This window comes from Myotis nattereri (genome assembly GCF_964212035.1).
Source record: "Myotis nattereri genome assembly, chromosome: 4".
NCBI classification, from domain to species: Eukaryota; Metazoa; Chordata; class Mammalia; order Chiroptera; family Vespertilionidae; genus Myotis; species Myotis nattereri.
The window spans coordinates 58,572,378-58,594,512 of NC_138079.1; the positions used below are offsets into that span (position 1 = coordinate 58,572,378).

Here is a 22,135-nt window from a genome sequence, read left to right on the forward strand (position 1 = left end):
ACAGATTCATATTAAGAGGTAAGTGTTAAAAATCAGCAATATCAACAGATTACCTCCTAGATTTCCTGAGTTAAAGTGAAAATATGTATCTACAATGTTGATATTTCTAAATTCACTATATAGTGGGACACAAAGAAGATAAGCTGTGTTATAATCGTTCGGTAACTTTCTGTGATAAAGGACAGATTAGTATATGTCAATTTAAAAACAAATGATATTATTTAGCTGGTTCTAAATTCATGGGTTTTCAATAATAGTTTTTGAAAATCACACATAAATTTAACAAACTTTTTACACCATAGATTTTAACTAATCATTGGCTATTTTTTTTTTCTAGTTTAGTTTATTAGTTGGGAATTTCATACCTAGACAATGGTGTGTGTGTGTGTGTGTGTGTGTGTGTGTGTGTGTGTGTGTGTGTGTTTTGAGGCTTTTGGTGGGGTTTTGAAGGCACAGGTCTGTTTCTTACATTAAAATAAAACAAATGAGTCCATATATATTTATATGCCATAAATATACAAAAAAACATTTAATTATAAAACATCAATTTTTAAAATGATTGTCCATGTTGAATAGATAATGCTGCAATGGCAATGTGCATTCTTACAAATGGAGGCCAATTCTCCAGCTGTAAAACACTCTCCTCTTTTTCTATTTCAGCCTTCATTTCCTGCTTTGTTGAGGTCACAGTCCAATGAAACAGAAGTCAAAACTGAACTCGAATTTTGAAATGACACATCTGTGTCTAATGGTGGAGGATTATACAAAAAGACTGCAAGCCCATTGAAGAAAATGGTGATAATTTTACAAATAACACCTAAATATAAAAAGAAAAGGTAATTATGCATTGGGCTTTTATTACAAAAATTAATTCTCACTGAGAAATTCTTCCCAACTAGAAATTCATTACATTAAAAAGTAGAATTGGATAGGCATTATAGTTCTATGTTTTAAATTTTTAAAACTTTAGGATGAAAAGTGATATTCTTCAATAAAAAAAAAAGTACACATTTAAATGAACTATCCTGTATTTTCTTTCTAAACAATAAAAACATACAATAATTATTTTACTCTTGGTTATAATTGTACATACAGTGGGGCCTTGACTTACAAGTGTCCCAACTAATGAGTTTTTCAAGATACGAGCCATCTCTCAGCCAATTTTTTGCTTTGAGTTGCGAGCTAAAATTCGGGTTACGAGCCAGCTTCAGATACCCCACCGCTAGTTGGCGCAGCAAAGGTCACAGTGAACACCACAACATCAGCCCAGCATCACATGTCTCACTCGTTCACTTTTTGATTTGACATATGAGTAATTTGAGTTACGAGCTCCGTCACGGAACGAATTAAACTCGTAAGTCAAGGCCCCTCTGTATTTATAAAATAAATGTTGTATAGAAGTAATTCCATTTCTAATTTTATTAATACCTTATCTATAAAAAACTACAATCAAGAGTTAATGACAAAGAAAAACAGCTTACAACATCCTTGAACATGAAATAAAGTTGCAGAGTTTTCATGTTCATAATGGAAAATAACTCTAAAAATAAAAAAGCTTTGGAGTTCTTAGGAGAAAGCCTCTATGAAAACATATCACATTCAATACTCAACCAAATTTACTTATAAGCATCAACTAAAAATATGAAACATCAAGATTCACTTCACAAGCTTTGATTTGTTTTGAAAGAACTCAGATTTTGAGCTCAGCTATATTAAGAGAAACTAGTTCTGGCCACATCACAAGCATTTAAGTTCCAGTCAAAAAGCTAAATGGTCTTACAATGTAGTTTTTGCAGTGTAGCTACTTTGTTTGTGTTAATCATTAATATTTTACTCAAAATGTGTATTTGAAAAACAGGAATGAGCTAAGTATTTCTAGGTTTATAGGAAAATTAATTACATAAGTACCATTGTTACAATGTTTTTGAAAAATGTAAAGGTCTGTATGCTTGGGGGATAAAATTAGTCACATTTATCACAGTAGGAAAAGAAACAATTTATCTGTATCTTCTGGTGAAAGAGTACAAACATAATCAATTACATTTTTAAACATGAAGACATTTTGAATAAAAAATGCTTTTTAGCAGGTAAAAGTAGTAGGAAGATTAATTTTGTCTATTCTAATCAATACTTAATCTCCTTTTTGTATGTGTGTAATTTATGTATTTATTTTGGCAGTGGATATTTTATTACTCTGTCATCATAAATTCAGACAGCGTACTCTGGGTCTAAACACATAAGAGCAATAAGCTATCCTGCTACATTTGCCAAAATAACTGCGAATACAATTGCAATAAAAATAACACATCATGTAACATCATGTAAATATTTTCTATCTAGAATTTCTGTTTTAAAAATATTCTAATTTCTTAGGTTGATTTAAAATTATCTTACTCTTACAAACTAGATGCATTGCTTTGTTTCCTTAATCTTAATTTTCAGTTATTGCTTAACCAAGACTCTGTAAAACAGACTGCCAAAGGTAAAGAGGTTAAATATCATGGCTGACTTTCTAAACTTATAAAAAGGTTCTCATAACATGCCTTAGAGCCGAGGACACTTCCCTGCCTCCGCTCTATATGCTTTCCAAAGCCCAGGTACCGAGATGAACACATGCCAGCATCTTAGAATTCTCCTTCGGTTTTTGTTAGATTTCCCAAAAAACTCTGAGAGAAATTGTTAAAGGAAAATTAAATATGTGATGTAATGAAAGCTATAATGTTCTTCCATTATAGACTGAGTCTTACAGACTCCGAGTAAAGCTTTTGTATCCTGCCTGTACCCAATCTCTGCTTCAGGATTGGACATTTCAAAACCGAAGTAAGTAACAGTAACTTTTTTTTTTTTTTTTAATCTGGACATCATCCATTTACTCTGAAGTTATTAAGAAGTCACTACTTACTTATAGCCACAAGCATACGGGCCATCCTGATGTTATCATAAATCCAGCAGGCTCCTTTCCTTCCACACTCATTAACATCCCAGAGAATACATGTGCTGTCTATTGTGACACCAAAAATAATTGGTCCAGGTATTGAGCCTAGAGGATTATATGTGAAACACACATATAAAGTGAAGATTACAGTTTATAGTTACAGAGTTTTATGCCCATGATTATACATATATTTTATACAAATAAGGATAGGTATTAATCTGTCCATTTGTAAATAAATCAGTTCATGTACAAGTAATATGGACAGAAAGAAACATAGGCAAAAATTCTAAAATAATTGAACATAATTATATTTGCCTAACCAATTAAAAATTATTGTAATAAAAATCTCTGGCATATAGTGCACTGACATTTAGTAAAAGTAAATATTTTAATTCACTGCTTTTCTAACTGAATAAGCGTCTTTGAAATTAGCTATTATACTTCTAAGGAATCAAAATAAATTATTGATGCACAAAGTAAGGACTAAAAACAGTATGTTTATATGTGTTACATATACACACATATCAACATATATGTGGATGCATGAGAATGCATGTGTACACACCAATATTAATACTAACATGCTTAGTACTGCTATGTCTAACACACACCCTCCTCCATGTGAGGTCAGAAGGCACAAAGCTTTCACATAATTAAAGAACTTCCAATTGTTACAAATCAAATACATGATTCAAAGTGGTATTTTTTAGACAAAGGTTTCAGCTACATCCAACCTATTCTTTCATGAACTGTGGCATGATAGAGTCAGAAGAGCACTGGACCGAGTAAGGAGACCACTTTCCTACTCTCATTTGCACCATTCATTATATAACTATAGGCAAGCCCCTAATCTCTCTGGGCCTTCATGTACTCATCTGAAAAATGGGAAAGTTGGTTCAGGTGACTTCTAATGTTCCTACTTTTGGTGAGTTTTTTTTTAAAAAATGATCTTAATATTATGTGCTTAATTTGTCTTTCTTATTCTTCTTGCATCTGGTATCTTATAAAATTTTCTGGTATAAATTATTTCTTCCATCAATTCTTAACTATTTTTCATTGTTGATGAATCATAATCATGCACCAAACAGAGATAAATGCAGGAATAAAAAACATTACAGTAGTTATAGATAAGATTAGTAGAATTTGTTGGTAATGGGTTTTATATGAATAGGAAAAAATGTCACTTACTATGCTCTATTAGAAATGCATTGATGATCAAATATTACATTTCAAATAAATATGATATACTCTTTAAGGTTATATTTGGAATTGAATTAGAAACAATAGTCAACAAAGCAGGTAGGTAAAAAGTAAAGTCATTATTTGTTTATGTGATATCAAATAATGTATCTTTTTAATATTGGAAAATAGTTTCTTCAACAGCAATGACATAGTTTTCTACTGCATTTAAATTAATTACTTTCTTGGCACATACCATAAATAAATAAATCAATAACACTATGAACAAAAATAACCAAGTTACTAATGAATTGAGAAAAATGGCATACCTAATAATCGAAGCATCATAAATTGTATTCCCAAGGCTAGAGACCGTTGCTTTTGATTAACACACCTGGAGACAGTAAATACACATGAAGCCAAAAATGGTTGTATAGCACATTCACATCATGTCTCAAGTATGAATGAGACACAGTGCTGGGACACAAGAGTTAGAGAGAGAAAAGAGGTCAACTAGTCTTTAAAAACAAACTTGCAGTTGAAAGGTGACATAATTTTTTTCAAAATAAATTTTAAAAAAGCAGAGTCCCTATTTTCTAAATAACTCCAATTTCCATGTAGTGAAATATTAAAAGACTCTTTAATGTTTTTAGACATAGCCTCTAAAACTTCCATTCATCAAGAAGCATGTGAAAAGGTAAGTATCAGGGAACCAAAAGTGAAAGGGGCAAAGTTTATTAGGAGAGAAATAGAAAGGCTGATAAGCTTATGGAAGGGCAGATAGGAAATATTTTTACAACGAAATGTAGCAGGAAGAGCAACAAAAAGTACAAAACACTGTGAAGAGTCAGATGACAGCTGGCTTCTTATCTATTAGCGCTGTTCACAGGAAGATTTAAAATCACAGCACCTACTGTATGAGGTAGAATGCATGTCATTCTGATTCTGACATATATGGAATGCATTGCATTTCCATCATACTCAGATACAGTTGAAAATATTTCAGCTTACAACTGAAGCCTCAGGAAAGAAGCAGAGAAGCTAACTAAATAAATAACAGGTGGACAATGTCAGGACACCTTTCACATACATGGTCTCATTTAAACCTCAGACATCCGGCGTTCAATAAAGTAGGTTTTTTTAAAAGCATCAAACTAATGATCTTGTAAGGGCTGAATTCATATTAGAACTAATGGTCAATATAAACCGAGTCCTTTTTTTTCTTTTTCATTCAACATGCTGCCTTAGAGATGACAAATTTCAAAATACAATACATACCTTAGGATGGACACAGTTATAGGAGTACCAGCCATAAAGGTAAAAACAATTGCAGCAAAGAAAATGCCAAGGAATATGGGCAAGTTTGTACATCGAGTTTCACATTTTCCAGCTTTAGCTTCATAACCAGAGCTTTCTGCAGGAGGTGTTATTTCTGTTTTCATTTCAATACAGGAACAGTTGTAATATACCTAGAATATTAGACATAAAAATACCGAAAGTGTTTAATTTGAAAACATGTTTTATCATTGTAAATTAGGTGATCTCTTGACATGGTTCTCTCCAGCAGTCTTCATCCATACACAACAAATAATGTGAGAAAGAGTAATTAACACTCAGAAATTAGACAAGGGAAAACAAGCAGCCATATTTATGAAGCAGAATCATCTCTATTTGACTTTTGTGTTCATTACTTCAATTTTTAACCTATTATTGACTCAGGATTTATAAAACAAATTGACAAGAATATAACAATGTGTTATCACACTCATTCTACACTGCTTTGAATGAGCTTAACTGTTCAAATAATTTACCTGCTCACTTTCTTCATTTCCATTACAGGACACACAAATAAAGCATGCATAGTGACAATCTCACCACTACACTAGTTTAAAAGAACAAACACTATAATTTTAATAAGTGCTTCAATAAAATTAACTAACGTGTCACAAGAGTTGGCGGGAAAATTGTTGCTTTCAATTAAACCTTTTTACTCTAATTTTCTGAACTTGTTGAATTGTTTTACCAAAAGCAAACTGTCTCTCTCTTAAGGACATATTTATGAATATCAAAAACTAGAAGTGATTACATTACCTGGTAGGCTATTTTATGTATAAATAACATATACATATAAAATATTATTTTATGTTATAATTAAAAATATGAAATGTTGAAAGGCAACATGTAAATAAATCACAAGTGTTGCTTTTGCATGAAAAAATCAGATATTTTAAAAATTAGTCATGATTATTTTTTAAAGCCTTTTTATATCTCAATTCCATCCCTGCAATAAATCTTTTTACACATTAAAGGACTCAATGAAGTCAGCAGAGCCAGAGAAGTCAAAAGGAAGTGGTGCTTTTATTGTTCTGAAGTCAGAGACCTTTTTGGGTCTAAAATGTTCTATGGCCACTGGTACTGATTCAGGACACCCAAACATGCAGATCACACCCCCAAAATAGACTATTTGAGACTCAGCAATCAGATGTATCAAACCGTGAAGTAATGTCACCTTTCAAATTTTTCAGAAGAAAAAATGAGAAGTTTTCTCTGTCTTTTTTCAAATGTATATATTTTTAATTTCAAAAAATTTATTACTGTCAGTATCACAGATGTCCCCTTTTCCCCCTTAGTCCTTCTCCAGTTTTGTCCTGTTTGTGATGAAACTTTACAACTTTCTTGCATAAAAAGTATGCATTTGCCTAAATATAGTTGCAGTTAGTCAGCATCTGATTTTATATTTTGGGTCACTGGTGTTAAATATAAAACTAATATTTCTGTGAACAAATGCATATAGATATTTATTACATTATTATCAGTGCATTCACCTATCTGAAATATTCTGTAAGAAAAAAATCCCAAGAAAAAATGAGTTTACATGGAATATCTATATATATATATATAAAAGCCTAAACGACCAAACGACTGGTTGACCGGTTGCTATGACACCCACTGACCATGAGGGGGCAGATGCTCAATGTAGGAGCTGCCCCCTGGTGGTCAGTGTGCTCCCAGTGGCCCACCAACCCACTCATTCCCTCAGTAGTCCTGCAGGTCCAATCTCTGGAACAGGCCAGGCACTGACAGACTGGCGCCACCAACATGATCCTGACTGCACTGCTGGCCTCCTGGAACTTGGCCTCAGGCACTGTGGCCACTTCCTCTCGCAAGACACTCCACAAGGAAGAAATGATATAAAAGCGGCCCCCAGGTGGCTCCCAACAACTGGCGTGAACATCAGTGGGACGGATCTGGATCCTGGGCCAGGCAAGGGCATCTGACTGCCCTACTCAGAGGGCCGATCACTTCCCGGTCCCCCATTAGCTCCCTCAGGACAGGTACCGGACACAGGGCTCACAGCTGGCGAGCACCGCTGCAGTGGCACAAGCCTCTCCCAATCAGGACTGACTGAGCGTGAGCCCATGGCAGGCGCAGCAGGGCCGGAATGAGCGGGAGTGGCAGGCAGGAGGAGGAAGAAGGGGCGTCAGGCAGCGTTGGATGCTGGTTTTGGCCCAATCCCCGCAGGCCATGCCGAGGGACCCCACCCATGCACAAATTGGTGTGGTCAGGTTTAGTGTGTGTGGGTTTTTTTTGTGTGTGTGTGTGTGCATGTGTGTGTTTAAGGTAAGAACAATTACCATGAGATCTACGGTCTTAACTAATCCTAAGTGTACGATACATAATTGTTGACTATCAGTACAATGTTGTGCAGCAGATCTCTAAAGCTTATTCATCTTGTGACTGAAACCTTATGCCTGGCTTCTGAATGGAGGAGGTGGGCCCGAAAGGAAAGAACAGGCATTGTGTGACTCCATAGAGGGATCAAGAAGGCCATCCATACCTAGACAAATACATTGCCTCATTAAGGTGAAGTAGCAGACACAAGTTACCTCTGAATGTTTCCTTGAAACAGAACTTTTACAACCTGCAAAGCAGGGAGAAAAATACTGGACTCCATCTCTGCCACAGACAGGATAATAATGTGACCGCATGCAGTTACAGTTGGCGTTACAAGCGGTGGTCAAGTTTCCCATGTGTCCTGTCCTGTCAACAAGAAATGAAAGACAAGCTAATTATCTGTTATAATATTTAATGAACAGTTCCGAAGCATTGCTATGTCTTACCATGCAGTCAATTATTCACTCACTCAGCATATATTTAATTACTAAATAAATAAATAAAACAAAATGTCTGCCTTTTCCCATAGAGCTCAACTTCTTGTGGAAAAGAAAAGGATTTGAAACAATCTATCTATATAAAACCCTAATATGCAAATAGACCAAACGGCAGAACAACTGAACAACCAGTTGCCATGACGTGTGCTGACCACCAGGGGGTGTGCGCGGAACATGGCAGCCGTTGGCCCCAGCAGGATGACGGAGTAGGTGAGCAGTGTGCCAGACCAAGATGGGGCACCAGTCGCTGTCATCAGGGCAAGCCTCTGATGGTTACTGAAAATTCTTTGCTCCCGCACTCCACGGTCCCACCCCAGCGCTCACACCTGCTGCCAACGCCGGAGGCACCACTCGCACCCACTGCCGGCCCCAATCACTAGGCACCATCAGCAGGTACAAGCGGTGGCTGCCAGCCCCGATCACCCCTGAGGGCTTCTCCACTCCCACCCCCCCACTCCTGAGTGCAATCTGAGCAGCAGCCACCATTTGCATATGCTGCCAGCACTGGCCCTGATTGCTCCCACTGCCGGCTCCAGCGCATCACTCCGCGCTGTCAGCGGGTGTGAGTGGGGCTGGTACCATCAGCAAGTAGGAGTGGCGGTGGCAGGAGCAAGGCTGCCGGCAGACATGGGACTAGGGGCTGCAGCAGGAGAGGCCAGGCAGGGTGTGGAGAATGGGCTGAGGCCCGCCTCTGTGCCCACCACAGCCACGTGGCCCACAGTTCCTTTCAACGTGCATGAATTCGTGCACTGGGCCCCTAGTAGTTATAGATTATGTCTGTCAGTGAGAAGAAAAATAGGCAGAGTAAGCACACGTAGTTTCTCATTTGATAGCAGAGAACTCCTTTTTTTTAGGGAGGAGGGGCTGATTCTGAAGATTGTAGGGTGTTCTGCAGCATCCACCCCTGGATGCCATAGCATCCCCTTAGTTGTGACAACCAAAATGTCCCTAGACATTGCCAAATTTCCCAGGAATACAAAGAAATTTTTAAACCTGAAAAGATGAGTAAAATCATGGTGTTCAACATATTCATTTTATCAACAGGAAAAAATGAGGCCCATAGAGATTAACTTACTACTTTTCTTTCTTTGTCAAATATAATACTCCTGGTTCCCAGGCTCAGTATTGTTCCGAGCTGCCTCTAAATAGGAGGCAATTTAAAGGGTTACCCTAAGCAAGGAAACTTCTCCAATCCCATATTTATTCACTGACTCAGCCAATATACATTAAGCAAGTGCTGGGCCCCATGCTAGCTATTGGGAATACAAAGCTGAGTACGCTACTCATGATCCTCAAAGATTTCAATCTAGGAGTAGAGAGAGATGGACACATAATTATACACAGTCTGGTGAGTGTGGTTATAAAAATGCAAAGTGTATTTTAGAAGCACTGGGCAATGAGATTTAAAGCAAGCCAACATTTAGATAAGTGGATCTGAAAGGGCTACTGTCTGAAATGAGTTTAAAGGATATGTTAGAGTTAGCTGGGTTAATGGGGCAGGTGAAGGGAACTTCAGAGAAGCTGGTACAAAGGCATAAAGGTGAAAAATATCACCCTCTACAAAAAATATTAATGATATCTGTGACAGAGAGTGATGGGAAATGCAGGTGGAGATGGGTCAAGGACCAGATTATTGAGGGCCTGATAGGCCTTGTTAAAAACAATTAACTTTAACCTATATTGAAAAGGCAATAAAAGTATTTTCAGACTGCAAAGTGACATTGTCAAAAGGCCATTTTAAAAGATAATCCTAGGAGCTATACCAGCCGTGGGCAAACTACGGCCCGCGGGCCGTTTGAAATGAATAAAACTAAAAAAGAAAAAAAAGACCGTACCCTTTTATGTAATGATGTTTACTTTGAATTTATATTAGTTCACACAAACACTCCATCCATGCTTTTGTTCCGGCCCTCCGGTCCAGTTTAAGAACCCATTGTAGCCCTCGAGTCAAAAAGTTTGCCCACCCCTGAGCTATACAGAGTATGAATTTTAAAAAAGAGGACCAGTTACCATACCCCAGACAATAAGTATTATCATAGTTTATGAGGTGTGCAAAATAAAGCACAAATCACCATTTCAAACACTGGATTACCAAAGCAGGCCCAAAGATCCTAAAGATTGTCAAAGCAATATAAGAACAATAGGAAATTTTAATAATTAATAGATTTCTGAAAACATGCTTAATCATCTTTCAATTGAATTTAGTATTTTCCCCATATTGAATAAAGATTTAATAATGAATTCCACCTGAAACCTGTATAATTTTGTTACCCAGTGTCACTCCAATCTATACTAATAAAAGGGTAATATGCTAATTAGACCAGGTCAACCATACATCTCCCGGATGTCTGACTTACTTCCGTACAAAGCCACAGTGGCAGGGGCCGAGGCAGAGGAGGTTAAGGGTGATCAGGCCGGCAGAGGAGCAAGCAGTTAGGGGAGAGATCGGGCCGGTGCAGGGGAACAAGCAGTTAGGGGCAAGATCAAGCTGGCGCAAGGGAGCAAGCAGTTTGGGGACGATCAGGCCAGCAGGAGAGGGCAGTTGGGGGTGATCAGGCAGGCAGGCGAGCAGTTAGAATCCAGTGGTCCCGGATTGTGAGAGGGATGTCCCAGATTGGAGAGAGTGCAGGCCGGGCTGAGGGACACCACCACCCACCACCCACCCCCGCCATGCACGAATTTCATGCACCAGACCTCTAGTAAATTTAATAAAAATAATAAAATAATATTATTTCAAATAGAAAAAATATAAATATTAAAAATATCTCCTGACATAATCAGTATTACTGATATTAAGCTTTTTGGGTATACTTTACATGAACTTATTAAAAACCCTAATTCATTCATGTATAGTCACAAAAGCTGTTTTTAGCTCACCTGTGCTACATGGCAAAGAGCAAAGACTCATCACACCACTGAACTAGAAACCCTACATCTTTGCAACCTCCTTGTTCTTTCTCCTACTCACTCATGGCGTATTTTTAAATTTCTTAAGTTTGTTCTTTCCATATATTTTTCCTTATACATGTTTCTTGAATGAGACTATTTTGACCAAGCTGTCCATGATATGGACATTAAATGCAGGTTACAGAGCTAAAATTAAGAATCTGTGGTACAGGGAAAACAGTTATCTGACAACATCACATCTCCTATGCGACATCAATGTCTATTTCTTCCTATATTGATATCTATATAAACACACACGTGAATGTGCATGTATGTGTGTGTGAGTGTATACTCACTTTGTTTTTTCCCATCACTAACAATGTGTATATACATTAAACACTATCTCTGTGTCCCAGCTCTTGCCATCTCTGGATGACCAGCCCCCCACCCTCCACATGCACCTCAAACTGACAACATCTCTCCGGCCTTGCCTTCTGATCAGACTAAGGACAACTCATCTGGGAGTAACTCTTGTTTAAGGTAGAAAATACCAAAGGGACTCACATCTCTATCATTCATCTGTCAAGGTGATAAATTAGTGTTACACTATCCAAAACTTTTTGTTCTCCCAAGAGGAAGAACAGTCATTTCTTGGGACAGGTTTGGGTGAAATTTACAAATGTGAAAGCCAGGTCTGCCCAACTTACCTCCATCTATCTTTCCACAGTCCCAGATATTTTTCTACTATTTCCAGACACGGGACTGAGTCCATTCAAACAGGTCCCTGAACCTAGCCTTCACTTTCTAGCATGTATTGGCTTAACATATCTCCTCTACTCTTCCCTCTTCTAAAATCTTTATCTCTCAAAACTTTTCACATCCTGAAAGGATATTTAATCCCATTTTTCTCTTATGCCATGAAGCCTTTCCTGAATCTAGTCAAAGGAAACTGAAAAGTTCTCTTTCTGAATTCCATAGCCCTTTGTATGCCTCTCATTACCTAATTGTTCATTCGCTGTTTTGTTTCCCAGTCTCTCCTCTTACGCGGAAAACTCCTTTAGTGTATGGAATTTTGCCATAAGTTCTTCCAGAGGGAGCAGTCAACAAATGCTGACCACATGCAGCGGAGCTGAATTAAACACGGCTTTAGAACACTCACATCTCATTCATGTAAAAGAATGACAGACATGAACAGCAACTACCAGTCCTAACTGTTAATGGCAAACTTTTCCAAAGTGTATCTCCTTAGGTTATCTGAATGCCAAGTCACACAAAGTCATGGAGTCCCTGGCCTGGACTACCATCTCCCTCAACAGCCTCAAACAATTAAGGCATCACTGCAGGCTATAAAATACTAGTACACTGTCATGCAACCTCCTGCCTGAACCCGTGCTCAGCTTACCAAACTTAACTTGTTTGTTAAGTGTGAAACAAACAAGGCAAAGAAAAGTAAAATGATTAAACCAGTCATAGGTAGAAACATGTTTACAGATCAGAAGGATAAGAAGTTATTTATTCCTCTACAGAAACATGAACTTCTAAAGCAGATAAAGCAACGATTAGTATCATCTAGGACTAGCTTCATTTTAACTTCTCTCCTAACCCATTTTCAGCCCACCTAATACAAGACTTTCACCATAGGGAGGCATTTTCATTTTTAAAAATTTAAATTAATAGGAACAAACAATGTGAAAGCCTTCCTATAATGTGAATCCCTTCCGGGCAAAGAATCTACTATATTAAATCATTGTAATCTAAGCATAGTACCCAGTACAGAATAGTTGCTCTCTGAATAAATACCCAACTTTTAATAAGATGTCAATTATTTAAACTAAAAAGAAAAGGTGCCTATGCTTACAAAAGAAAAAGCCTTTCAGATAAAAAATTAAAAAGCCAATCTCTCATCATTTTATCATATATTTAGAAATACACACATAGTTTATTACTGATATTAATATCAAAAAACATTGAAATATACTTACCCATTATATGATTCAGACACTCCCGCAAATGGCTCATTTTCACAGCTGGCATACACAAATACAAAGCTGAGCACAAGTGCAATTAAAGATGTGAGCAAAGCAAACTTCATTGTGTTTTTACATGTCATTCTGAGCTTCGAAACAATAACACCACCTAAAATCTGACCCAGAGCAGCTCCAGGAATTAAAACAGCCCCTAATGAGAAAGACAGAAAACATACAAATATACTCAGTAACTCCTACCAACAACTGGAAAATATCAAAAACAAACAGCAAATTGGTTTTAACATATCAAAGCACTCGTGATTTAGACACATGAATGAATGATTTGTTATATTAAGAGATTAATAAAATAAATGTTTTAAATATTAACATTAATATATAGTCTATTAGCTATATAGCTATACAGCCTCTGTACCTATTAAGTTCATGTAAAATATTGTTTGATGTCAGAAAATCAGAAACTTTTATCAACATCAGTATAAAGTTTAAATTTCAAGGACTCGGCTATCTAAAAGTATATGCTATTCCATTAAACATTTAACATGGTACAGTAAGATTACATTAGAACAAAGAAAATGTCTTACCGCCAAGGGTAGCTGCAAAACTGGATGATAATCCAAATTGATTTTCTATAAATTTAGGTAAAAATGTAGCAAATCCAGTAGTAACTAAGGCTTCTGTAGAAGTTGATATAACTAAACACATAAAGACAGTATTCCTCAAGGAATTCTAAAGAAAAAATACAGTTCACCAAATGAATAACTATGATACAGCACAGAATGTGCAAAATACAGCACAGAATGGCAACTTTTTAATAAAAACCATATACTTATCCATAACATTTCAGCTTTTTCCTCCAGCATAAAAGTATAAATATGGGTTAAAAAGCTTTATTTAGAGAATGTTGAGAAAATGTACCTGTGAAGCACTTGAGAGGATTGACAAATGATGCATCAGTAGGATGACTGTGCCTGTGTCATATGCAAGGGACCAGAAAAAGGAGGTAAGAGCCCACTTGGAAGCCGACCTTCCCTACCTAGTCTTACTGTAAAACCTCCATACAACAAATCTGTCCCTTATCTGACATTTTTATTGTGTTCTGAATTACTATGTCCAGTAAGTGAAGAACTTGACTGTGAGCATAAGAATGGTCTTTAAGTATCAAACTTGTAGTATTGTTCTATGAGTCTACATCTCAGTAGTTCAGAACCTTAAATAGGCACAGAGTTAAGTCATTTTAAAAAGGTGTCTATGTTGCTAGACTTCTCAGAATGTTATCAATCTATCAGAAGGGAATATAGACATTCATTAATTCAATATACTTTACCACACATTGAAAACCAAAGTATAGTTGGAATATTAAATACAAAAAATTCATAAAACCAACCACAATACACACACACACACACGCACGCACACACAAACACAAGAGCCAGAGGCAGATGATCTAAGAAAAAGTAAATAATTTCAAATCTCAAAAAGGTAAAATTATAAATTTCTTTCTGTATAAAACTTTTATGATGCTAAATAGAAAGAATGCTTTTCTGCTGAGTTCAAAGAAATTGACCATTAACACTTGTTTCTTTAACCTCAAGTTCAATCCAAGTAACCACTAACCTCCACTTCCTTCACAGGCAAATATACAGGTTTGGCATTCTCAAATACATATTTACAATTCAATGATAATTGATCGATCCATTACATAAACGAAATGGCATGGAATAACGGGTTATTGTGCTAATAAGGAACCACTTAATATTGATATTGCCAATGAGATAACTCATGTTCTTTCAACCATTCTGCTCTGAAATAGTTTTCATTTACTCAAAGCTCAAAGAAATTAAATCTGGAGAGTTTTTTACAAGAGCTAGAATAATAGTAAATAAGCAAACAGCAATGAATGCATTGTGGAAATAGTCAAACAACAATGCATTGTGAGAATATTTGTATAGATATATATGTGTTTATGTATATTTGTAAGGTATACATATATCTACATATGCATGTGTGAGGGGGTGGGTGTATGAACAATGTTATTTTACCTTTAGTGCAGCTGGAAAATCTTTAAAACTTTTCCCAAAATCCTCGTCTATATGATCTAAGGAACTATTACTCTGATGAGTCTGGGAAGTTTTTCCATCTTGAATGCTTGCTGTACCTAAAAAATAGTAAATGTACTTGCTCTATCACTTCATTCTTTATTTAAAAAAATGCTTTTTAATTGACACACACTTCTACACGTATATAAAATTCCATAACTTAAGAAGCCAGTTCCCCTTTTTGTCAAAAAAACTGTATAAATATTCATGTTTGCAATCTGGCAAGAGTTAATATTATTACAATTAGCAAAGAAAGTTCCAACTGGTCTAAAATTTAAGATTAGATACTCTTCCTCTAATCACATACCATTCTCTTTATTTAAAAATCTTTCTTTAAAAATATCTCTTTTGTTCAAATGTTTCTCTTTCACATCTTTTATATATTAAATAAAGTATGTTTGTGGCTTTTTTTTCTTTTACGCTCTTTAATTCTAACATACTTTGCAGATGAAACAATGTTTAACATCTATTACCAAGTCCCTTTGATTTTTAATAATGGTTCTGTGAATAAATCTGAGAAAACAGCCAATATATTGAATCATCAGTTGGATATTCTAAGGTAAAAGGAAAAAAAAAAAATCAGCTCAGCCAGTGTGGCTCTCTGGTTGAGCACTGACCCATGAACCAAGAGGTCCCCAGTTCAATTCCAGGTCAGGGCACATGCCTGGCTGCAGGCTCAACCCCCTGTACTGGGCATGTAGGAGGCAGCTGATTGATGTTTCTCCCTCATCGATGTTTCTTTCTATCCCTTTCCCTTCCTCTCTCTCAAAAAATCAATAAGAACATCTTTTTAAAAAAGAAAAAAAGCAATGGTTTCATCTACTTCTACTCTGTCAATATTTGTTTTACCCATTTCCAAATGGTAATTATCTATCCTGTGGTAAATAATAGAAACAATACCTGAGCCTAGAGCAGTGATGGCGAACCTATGACATGCATGTCAGAGGTGACATGAGAACTCATTTTTTTGGTTGATTTTTCTTTGTTAAATGGTATTTAAATATATAAACTAAATATCTAAAATATAAATCTTTGTTTTACTATGGTTGCAAATATCAAAAAATTTCTGTATGTGGCACGGCACCAGAATTAAGTTAGGGTTTTACAAAATGCTGACACGCCGAGCTCAAAAGGTTCGCCATCACTGGCCTAGAGAAACATACATACGTCTATGTAAGCAAACAACTATGCATTATGGAAATATTCAAACAACAATGCATATCCCATCTAATAAAGAGGGAATATGCTAATTGACCCTCACGCTGATGCAAAGATGGCGGCACCCACAGCCAATAAGGAGGGAATACGCTAATTGACTGCCCCACCCTCAAAGATGGCAGCACCCACAGCCAATGAGGGAATATACAAATTGACTGTTCGCCCTCAAAGATGGCAGCACCCACAGCCAATAAGAAGGAAATATGCTAATTGATGCCCCGCCCTCAAAAGTGGCGGCACCCAGAGCCACAAGATGGCTGGCAGGGGAGGGAAGTTGTGGACAATCAGGCCAGCAGGGAAGGGCAGTTAGGGATGACTAGGCCCACAGGGGAGGGTAGTTGGGGGTGACCAGGCTAGCAGGGGAGGGCATTTGGGGGGGACTAGGCCTGCAGGGGAGGGCAGTTAGGGGCAACCAGGCCAGTAGGGGAGGGCAGTTGGGGGCGACCAGGCCAGCAGGGCAAGGCAGTTGGGAGCAATTGGGCCGGCAGGGGAGCAGTTAGGCGTCAATCAGCCTGGCAGGTGAGTGGTTAGGGGGTGATCAAGCTGGCAGGCAGAAGCGGTTAGGGGCAATCAGGCAGGCAGGCAGGTGAGCGGTTGGGAGCCAGCAGTCCCGGATTGTGAGAGGGATGTCTGACTGCCGGTTTAGGCCCGATCCCAGAGGGACATCCCGCAGTTGGACATCCACCACGGGGTCCCAGATTGGAAAAGGTGCAGGCTGGATTGAGGGACACACACCCCCAAGTGCATGAATTTCGTGCACCAGGCCATATATATATATATATATATATATATTTGAACTTCATGATTATACAGAAGCAAAGTCTCAAAGAGAAAGAAAGATATTTTCTTCTATTAATCTTTTCTTTTTTGAACAGACTGTAGTGAAAATGAGTATACTACAGCATGTCTTTGATAATTAAAAGAAAAGAACTTGTACTTTCAACAGCAAATAAACATTAATAATTTAAAGCAGATGGGCTCTTGAAGTTAGTGACTAGCTAAATACAGACTAATAGTTTAAAAGATATTGTATCTTATATAGATATATACAGCACGATTCCAGATAATAAGCAACAAATTTAATAAGTATATAGTAAATAGGTGAATATGTATAGTTTTGCTGATTATGAATTGGAAAATTAAAAGAAACCATGAATATTAAGATTGCTACCTAATATTTCCCAAAATAGAGAAAGGTATTCAAAAGTTTGCATAGGCAGAAAACAGATTCTAAAAAACAAATAAATTTTCTAGAGTTCTTACCAATCATATAGAAAGCAACACTTGACCTAGAATTGGACTAAAACTTCCTTGTCTTAAAGATATTATTTTTACCTGGTAAATGTTTTGGAAAGCAAGAAAAAGGTATTATCAAACACCAAGCACAGAAACAAGCAATAAGAAATCCAATCCACCACGCTCCGAGCCATCGCGGATCATTCTCAGTGATATCAGTGCTATACGACAGAAAAACGAAAGGTCAAAGTCAACTCTATTTTTGTTCATTAAAACTCAGTTATAATCATTATATACTTTATAATTCAAGTACATTTATAGAGGAATATTTTTATAATATCCAAAATTTTAAGAGGAGCCATTCTGATGAATCAGATGACAGACAGCAAGCATAAATGAGAGCTATAAGAATAATGGTTTGCAACATATTTCAGAATGGCAAATAAGACATAAAAATTTAAACTATTTAATACTAAATATACTATTGAAAGTATACATAGAATTTCTGAACATTCTTTGGCTAAGTTTTCATTCTCTACTATATTAAATACGTCTCCCACATATCTGACCTATGTTAAAAGCCCATATACTGTGCTTCAAATTACAGCATTCTTTTAAATATGTCTTTGTAAAATGATTCATTACATTTTTTTTATAATGCTTTCATATTTTATAATAGACTCTTCCCCATAATACTCCACTCCCACAAAACTTATGCAATTCTCCACTAAAATTAAAATGTCCTTTCTTAAAATCCAGCTCTCTGCTTCAAGGCTTCCCCTGACACCTTTTTCTATAGTCTCTGTATGAGACAAATAAATATTACCTATTACTATCCTCTATGGTCAGTTGGAGATCTCTAAGATATCTAAGATATCTTAATTGTGATCTCTAAGATATCATCAGAGATACTAGAGAATTTAGTCTGAGAATCATACACTCTTGACTCTTCAAGCTATCTACCTCCAGTTAAATCTACTAAGAACATAACTAATTTTGATTAAATTCTTCTTCAGAGCAATTTATGGCATCTTATATGTGTATAGAAAAATTATACCAGGTGACTATTAAATATCCTTATTTATAAATAATAAATGTTTTTATAGTAAGAGATGGTATGGATTAACTCATGAAACAATGTAACCAAAACATTACATAAAAATTGTGTGTATTCAATTGTTTCCTGAAAAAAATCTTCATAATATACTAAGGAAATACTGTGAAAACGTTTCTGTCTATGATGTTAAGACTATAATCTATAATAATCTATAATAATAAAAGTGAAATATGCTAATTAGACCAGACAGCTGAACAACCTTCTGGATGTCCTTCCAGATGACCTGGCAGCCACCACAGCAGGCAGTGGGCCAAGACAGAGGCAGTTAGGGGCGATCAGGCAGGCAAGCGAGCAGTTAGGGGCAATCAGGCAGGCAGGCAGGCAGAGTGGTTAGGGGTGATGAGGCAGGCAGGTGAGTGGTTAGGGGTGATGAGGCAGGCAGGTGAGTGGTTAGAGGTGATGAGGCAGGCAGGCGAGTCGTTAGGGGCAATCAGGAAGGCAGGCAGGCGAGCGGTTAGGAACCAGCATTCCCGGATTGCGAGAGGGATGTCCAACTACCGGTTCCCAAGGGGTCCTGGATTGCGAGAGGGTGTAGGCTAGGCTCAGGCCCCCCCCCCCCACCCCCCGCCCTCATCCCACCGCCCCCCATCCATGAATTTCATGCACCAGGTCTCTAGTAATGAAATAAATTTAAAGAAAAGAAAAACAGATATTGCCTTGCCTTTGTTCCAAACCAACATCAATGTACACAGTTAACAGCTGTCCTCCCAGCACATAGCCAACAGCAGGGCCTAATATTGACATAGAATAGCCAATTCCTAGAAGGACAAAGACAAGGAAAATTGCCGTCTGTAGTTTGCTTTAAATGTCTAACAATAGTAAAGAAACAAATATTTTACTGTAGAAAAATCAAAATGGTTAGAATTACATGAAAATTACACATGTTAGCCCTAGCTGGTTTGGCTTAGTGGACAGAGCCTCAGCCTGTGGTTTGATTCCTGGGTTTGATTCCCGCCAAGGGCACATAGCTTGGTTGCAGGTTCCTCCCCAGCCCGGACCCGGGTCAGGGTAACGTGCAGGAAGAAACCAATCAATGTGTTTCTCTCACATCAATGTTTCTCCCAGTCTTCCCCTCTCTCTTTTCCACTCTCTCTAAAAGATCAATGGAAAAATATCCTCAGGTGAGGATTAACCAAAAAAAGAAACAAAAAAAGAAAATTACGCATATTTTCACTAAAAAAAAATATGTGATACCATTTGAATGGTATCACTTGTAAAATCCAGGAGCTTAAATTATATAATTGAAAAGCTGTTACACTATAATAATAATAATTGTGATAATAATAACTGCAATAAATCCAGTTATTATAAATCCATGGAGGGTTATATCTTTAACTGGTGGCAGAGGTAGTGCATCGACTATTATCCTTTACAGATGATTGTAGAAATTACTGTTTACAATCCTTATGGAAAATATATAAAAGTAAAAGCCTTTTCTACTCTGTACACACTACAAAAGCCTTCTTTATTTTATATGACAGCAGCTGATAAAAACCTGGATCTGGTCATTAGTCTGTTTCTTAAAAAATAAGCAATTCATTTAGCCATATGCTTTTAGTGAATCTTCCATTTTTACTTGCAGCAAAATTAAACTGACCTTATTTCTCTCAGATATGTAAAAATTCATCACATGTAACATTTTAACTTTGCAAAGTAAGTCCTCACCAAACTCTGAATCAGTGGGTACCCTGATCTTGGGCTTTCCAGCCTCCATAAGTTTTAAGAAATAAATGTATGTTGTCTATAAGCTAACCAGTCTATGTTATTCTATTATAGCAGTACAATGGTTTAAGATAGTTTTCTACATTAGAATAATAAATTGATAAAGTAAAAACTCATGTTCAAATAAATTGCATATTAATTGGCTATAGGGCCATGGATTGGATGCAGGGCCATGTATCAGGAAAGAAATCTGAGAGAAATTTATGCTACCAGAAAATCAGATCACAAAGCTGGGGGGGGGAGGGGGGATCAAGTTCTATATCAAAAGGGTTAATCTGAAGTGGAAACTCCACAGAGCTTCTGGGCACTTATGTTTTCTGTTGTTGACTTTAGTCAATAGGATGCAGTAAGTCCCACAGAATGGCAGGGCTCGATCTCCACATCCTGTGTAAATCAGCCTGGAATTCAAGCAGTCTACAGAGTCTACTGCTTGAATGGCACTTCCAGGAAGGATGGCATGCCCGCTATAAGAAATAGTGCAGGACATTCAACGAGATTCAATGGAAAGACATATTATGTCAGTAAATAATAAAACAAAAAAAAAGCAATATTGCATTTATCTCATAGATACTCTTTACGACATTACAACTAATTTTAAATAAGCATATGTTATGTATTACTTATTAATTTAAACATCAATCAGATGAAATGATACCCAGACATTCATATTTCAGAGCAAACTTACCTATATAGAGAGAAGATTTGTGTGTGGGCACAGAATCATCAAGAAAGGCTGTTCCCAGGGTATAGAGGGGAGTTCCTCCTGCTCCCAGCAACAGTTGTCCCAAGATGAAGACGTACAAGAAGTTGGAAAGTGAAGAACTTGAAGAGGTACAACCGGTTCTATTCCTTGCTATTATGCAAGTATCTTTAGGGGGAGAAAAATAAAATTGTGAACATAAACATATTCAGAGAAAGACAAACACCATATGATTTTACTTATAATTTCATGAACAAAATAAATTAACAAACATAATAGAAACAGACTCATAGAGACAGAAAACAGACTGACAGTTGAAAGAGGGGAAGGAGTTGAGGGGCTGGGTGAAAAAGGTGAAGGGATTAAGAAAAAAACTTATGGTGATCCTCAGAGGAAAGGGGAAGTAGGGGGAGGCAGAAGAGGGCATAAATGGTGACAGGAGGATACTTGGGGTGGTAAATACACAAAACAATATACAGATGATGTATTATAGAACTCTACACTTGAAACCTACATAATTTTATTAACCAATGTCACCCCAATAAATGCAATAAACGAATAAATGAGCACAGAAAAAAAATCTATAAAAAAAGAAATTCAGCTAATAATTTAAATATTTATCTTGGAGAAATGGTTGATTCTAGGACTGGGCAAGAATTATACAGGATGAGCCTGGATCATCTCATAGTGCCAACAAGTAAAGAAGTGTTAAAAACAAACAAAACCCCACAGTGATGGAGGTCTGTCAAAGGGACACATGAGCCAACTGAAAGGATTCTGATAGCCAAAGCTGGAATAATTTGAGCAACAAAATAAAGTATTGTTGGAATAGTGTGTGTGTGTGTGTGTAATATCCACACTGAAAATCAAAAGGCTAAATAAACAA

General features: G+C 36.8%; 1 protein-coding gene across 1 annotated transcript in view; it reads right to left on the minus strand.

The window, feature by feature from the left end:
* Positions 1–335: 335 nt before the first annotated feature.
* SLCO4C1 (solute carrier organic anion transporter family member 4C1) overlaps positions 336–22,135 on the minus strand; it is a gene marked incomplete at its 5' end in the record, with an annotated part of 64,965 nt that continues 43,165 nt past the window's right edge. The window contains 11 exons of the mRNA XM_081090398.1: positions 336–817; positions 2,903–3,040; positions 4,444–4,508; positions 5,393–5,583; positions 8,002–8,155; positions 13,155–13,350; positions 13,742–13,886; positions 15,200–15,315; positions 17,810–17,931; positions 19,489–19,585; positions 21,235–21,417. Coding sequence (XP_080946524.1) covers positions 657–817; positions 2,903–3,040; positions 4,444–4,508; positions 5,393–5,583; positions 8,002–8,155; positions 13,155–13,350; positions 13,742–13,886; positions 15,200–15,315; positions 17,810–17,931; positions 19,489–19,585; positions 21,235–21,417 — 1,568 coding nt within the window. The 3' untranslated portion in view covers positions 336–656. The remainder of the gene's footprint in view (positions 818–2,902; positions 3,041–4,443; positions 4,509–5,392; positions 5,584–8,001; positions 8,156–13,154; positions 13,351–13,741; positions 13,887–15,199; positions 15,316–17,809; positions 17,932–19,488; positions 19,586–21,234; positions 21,418–22,135) is intronic.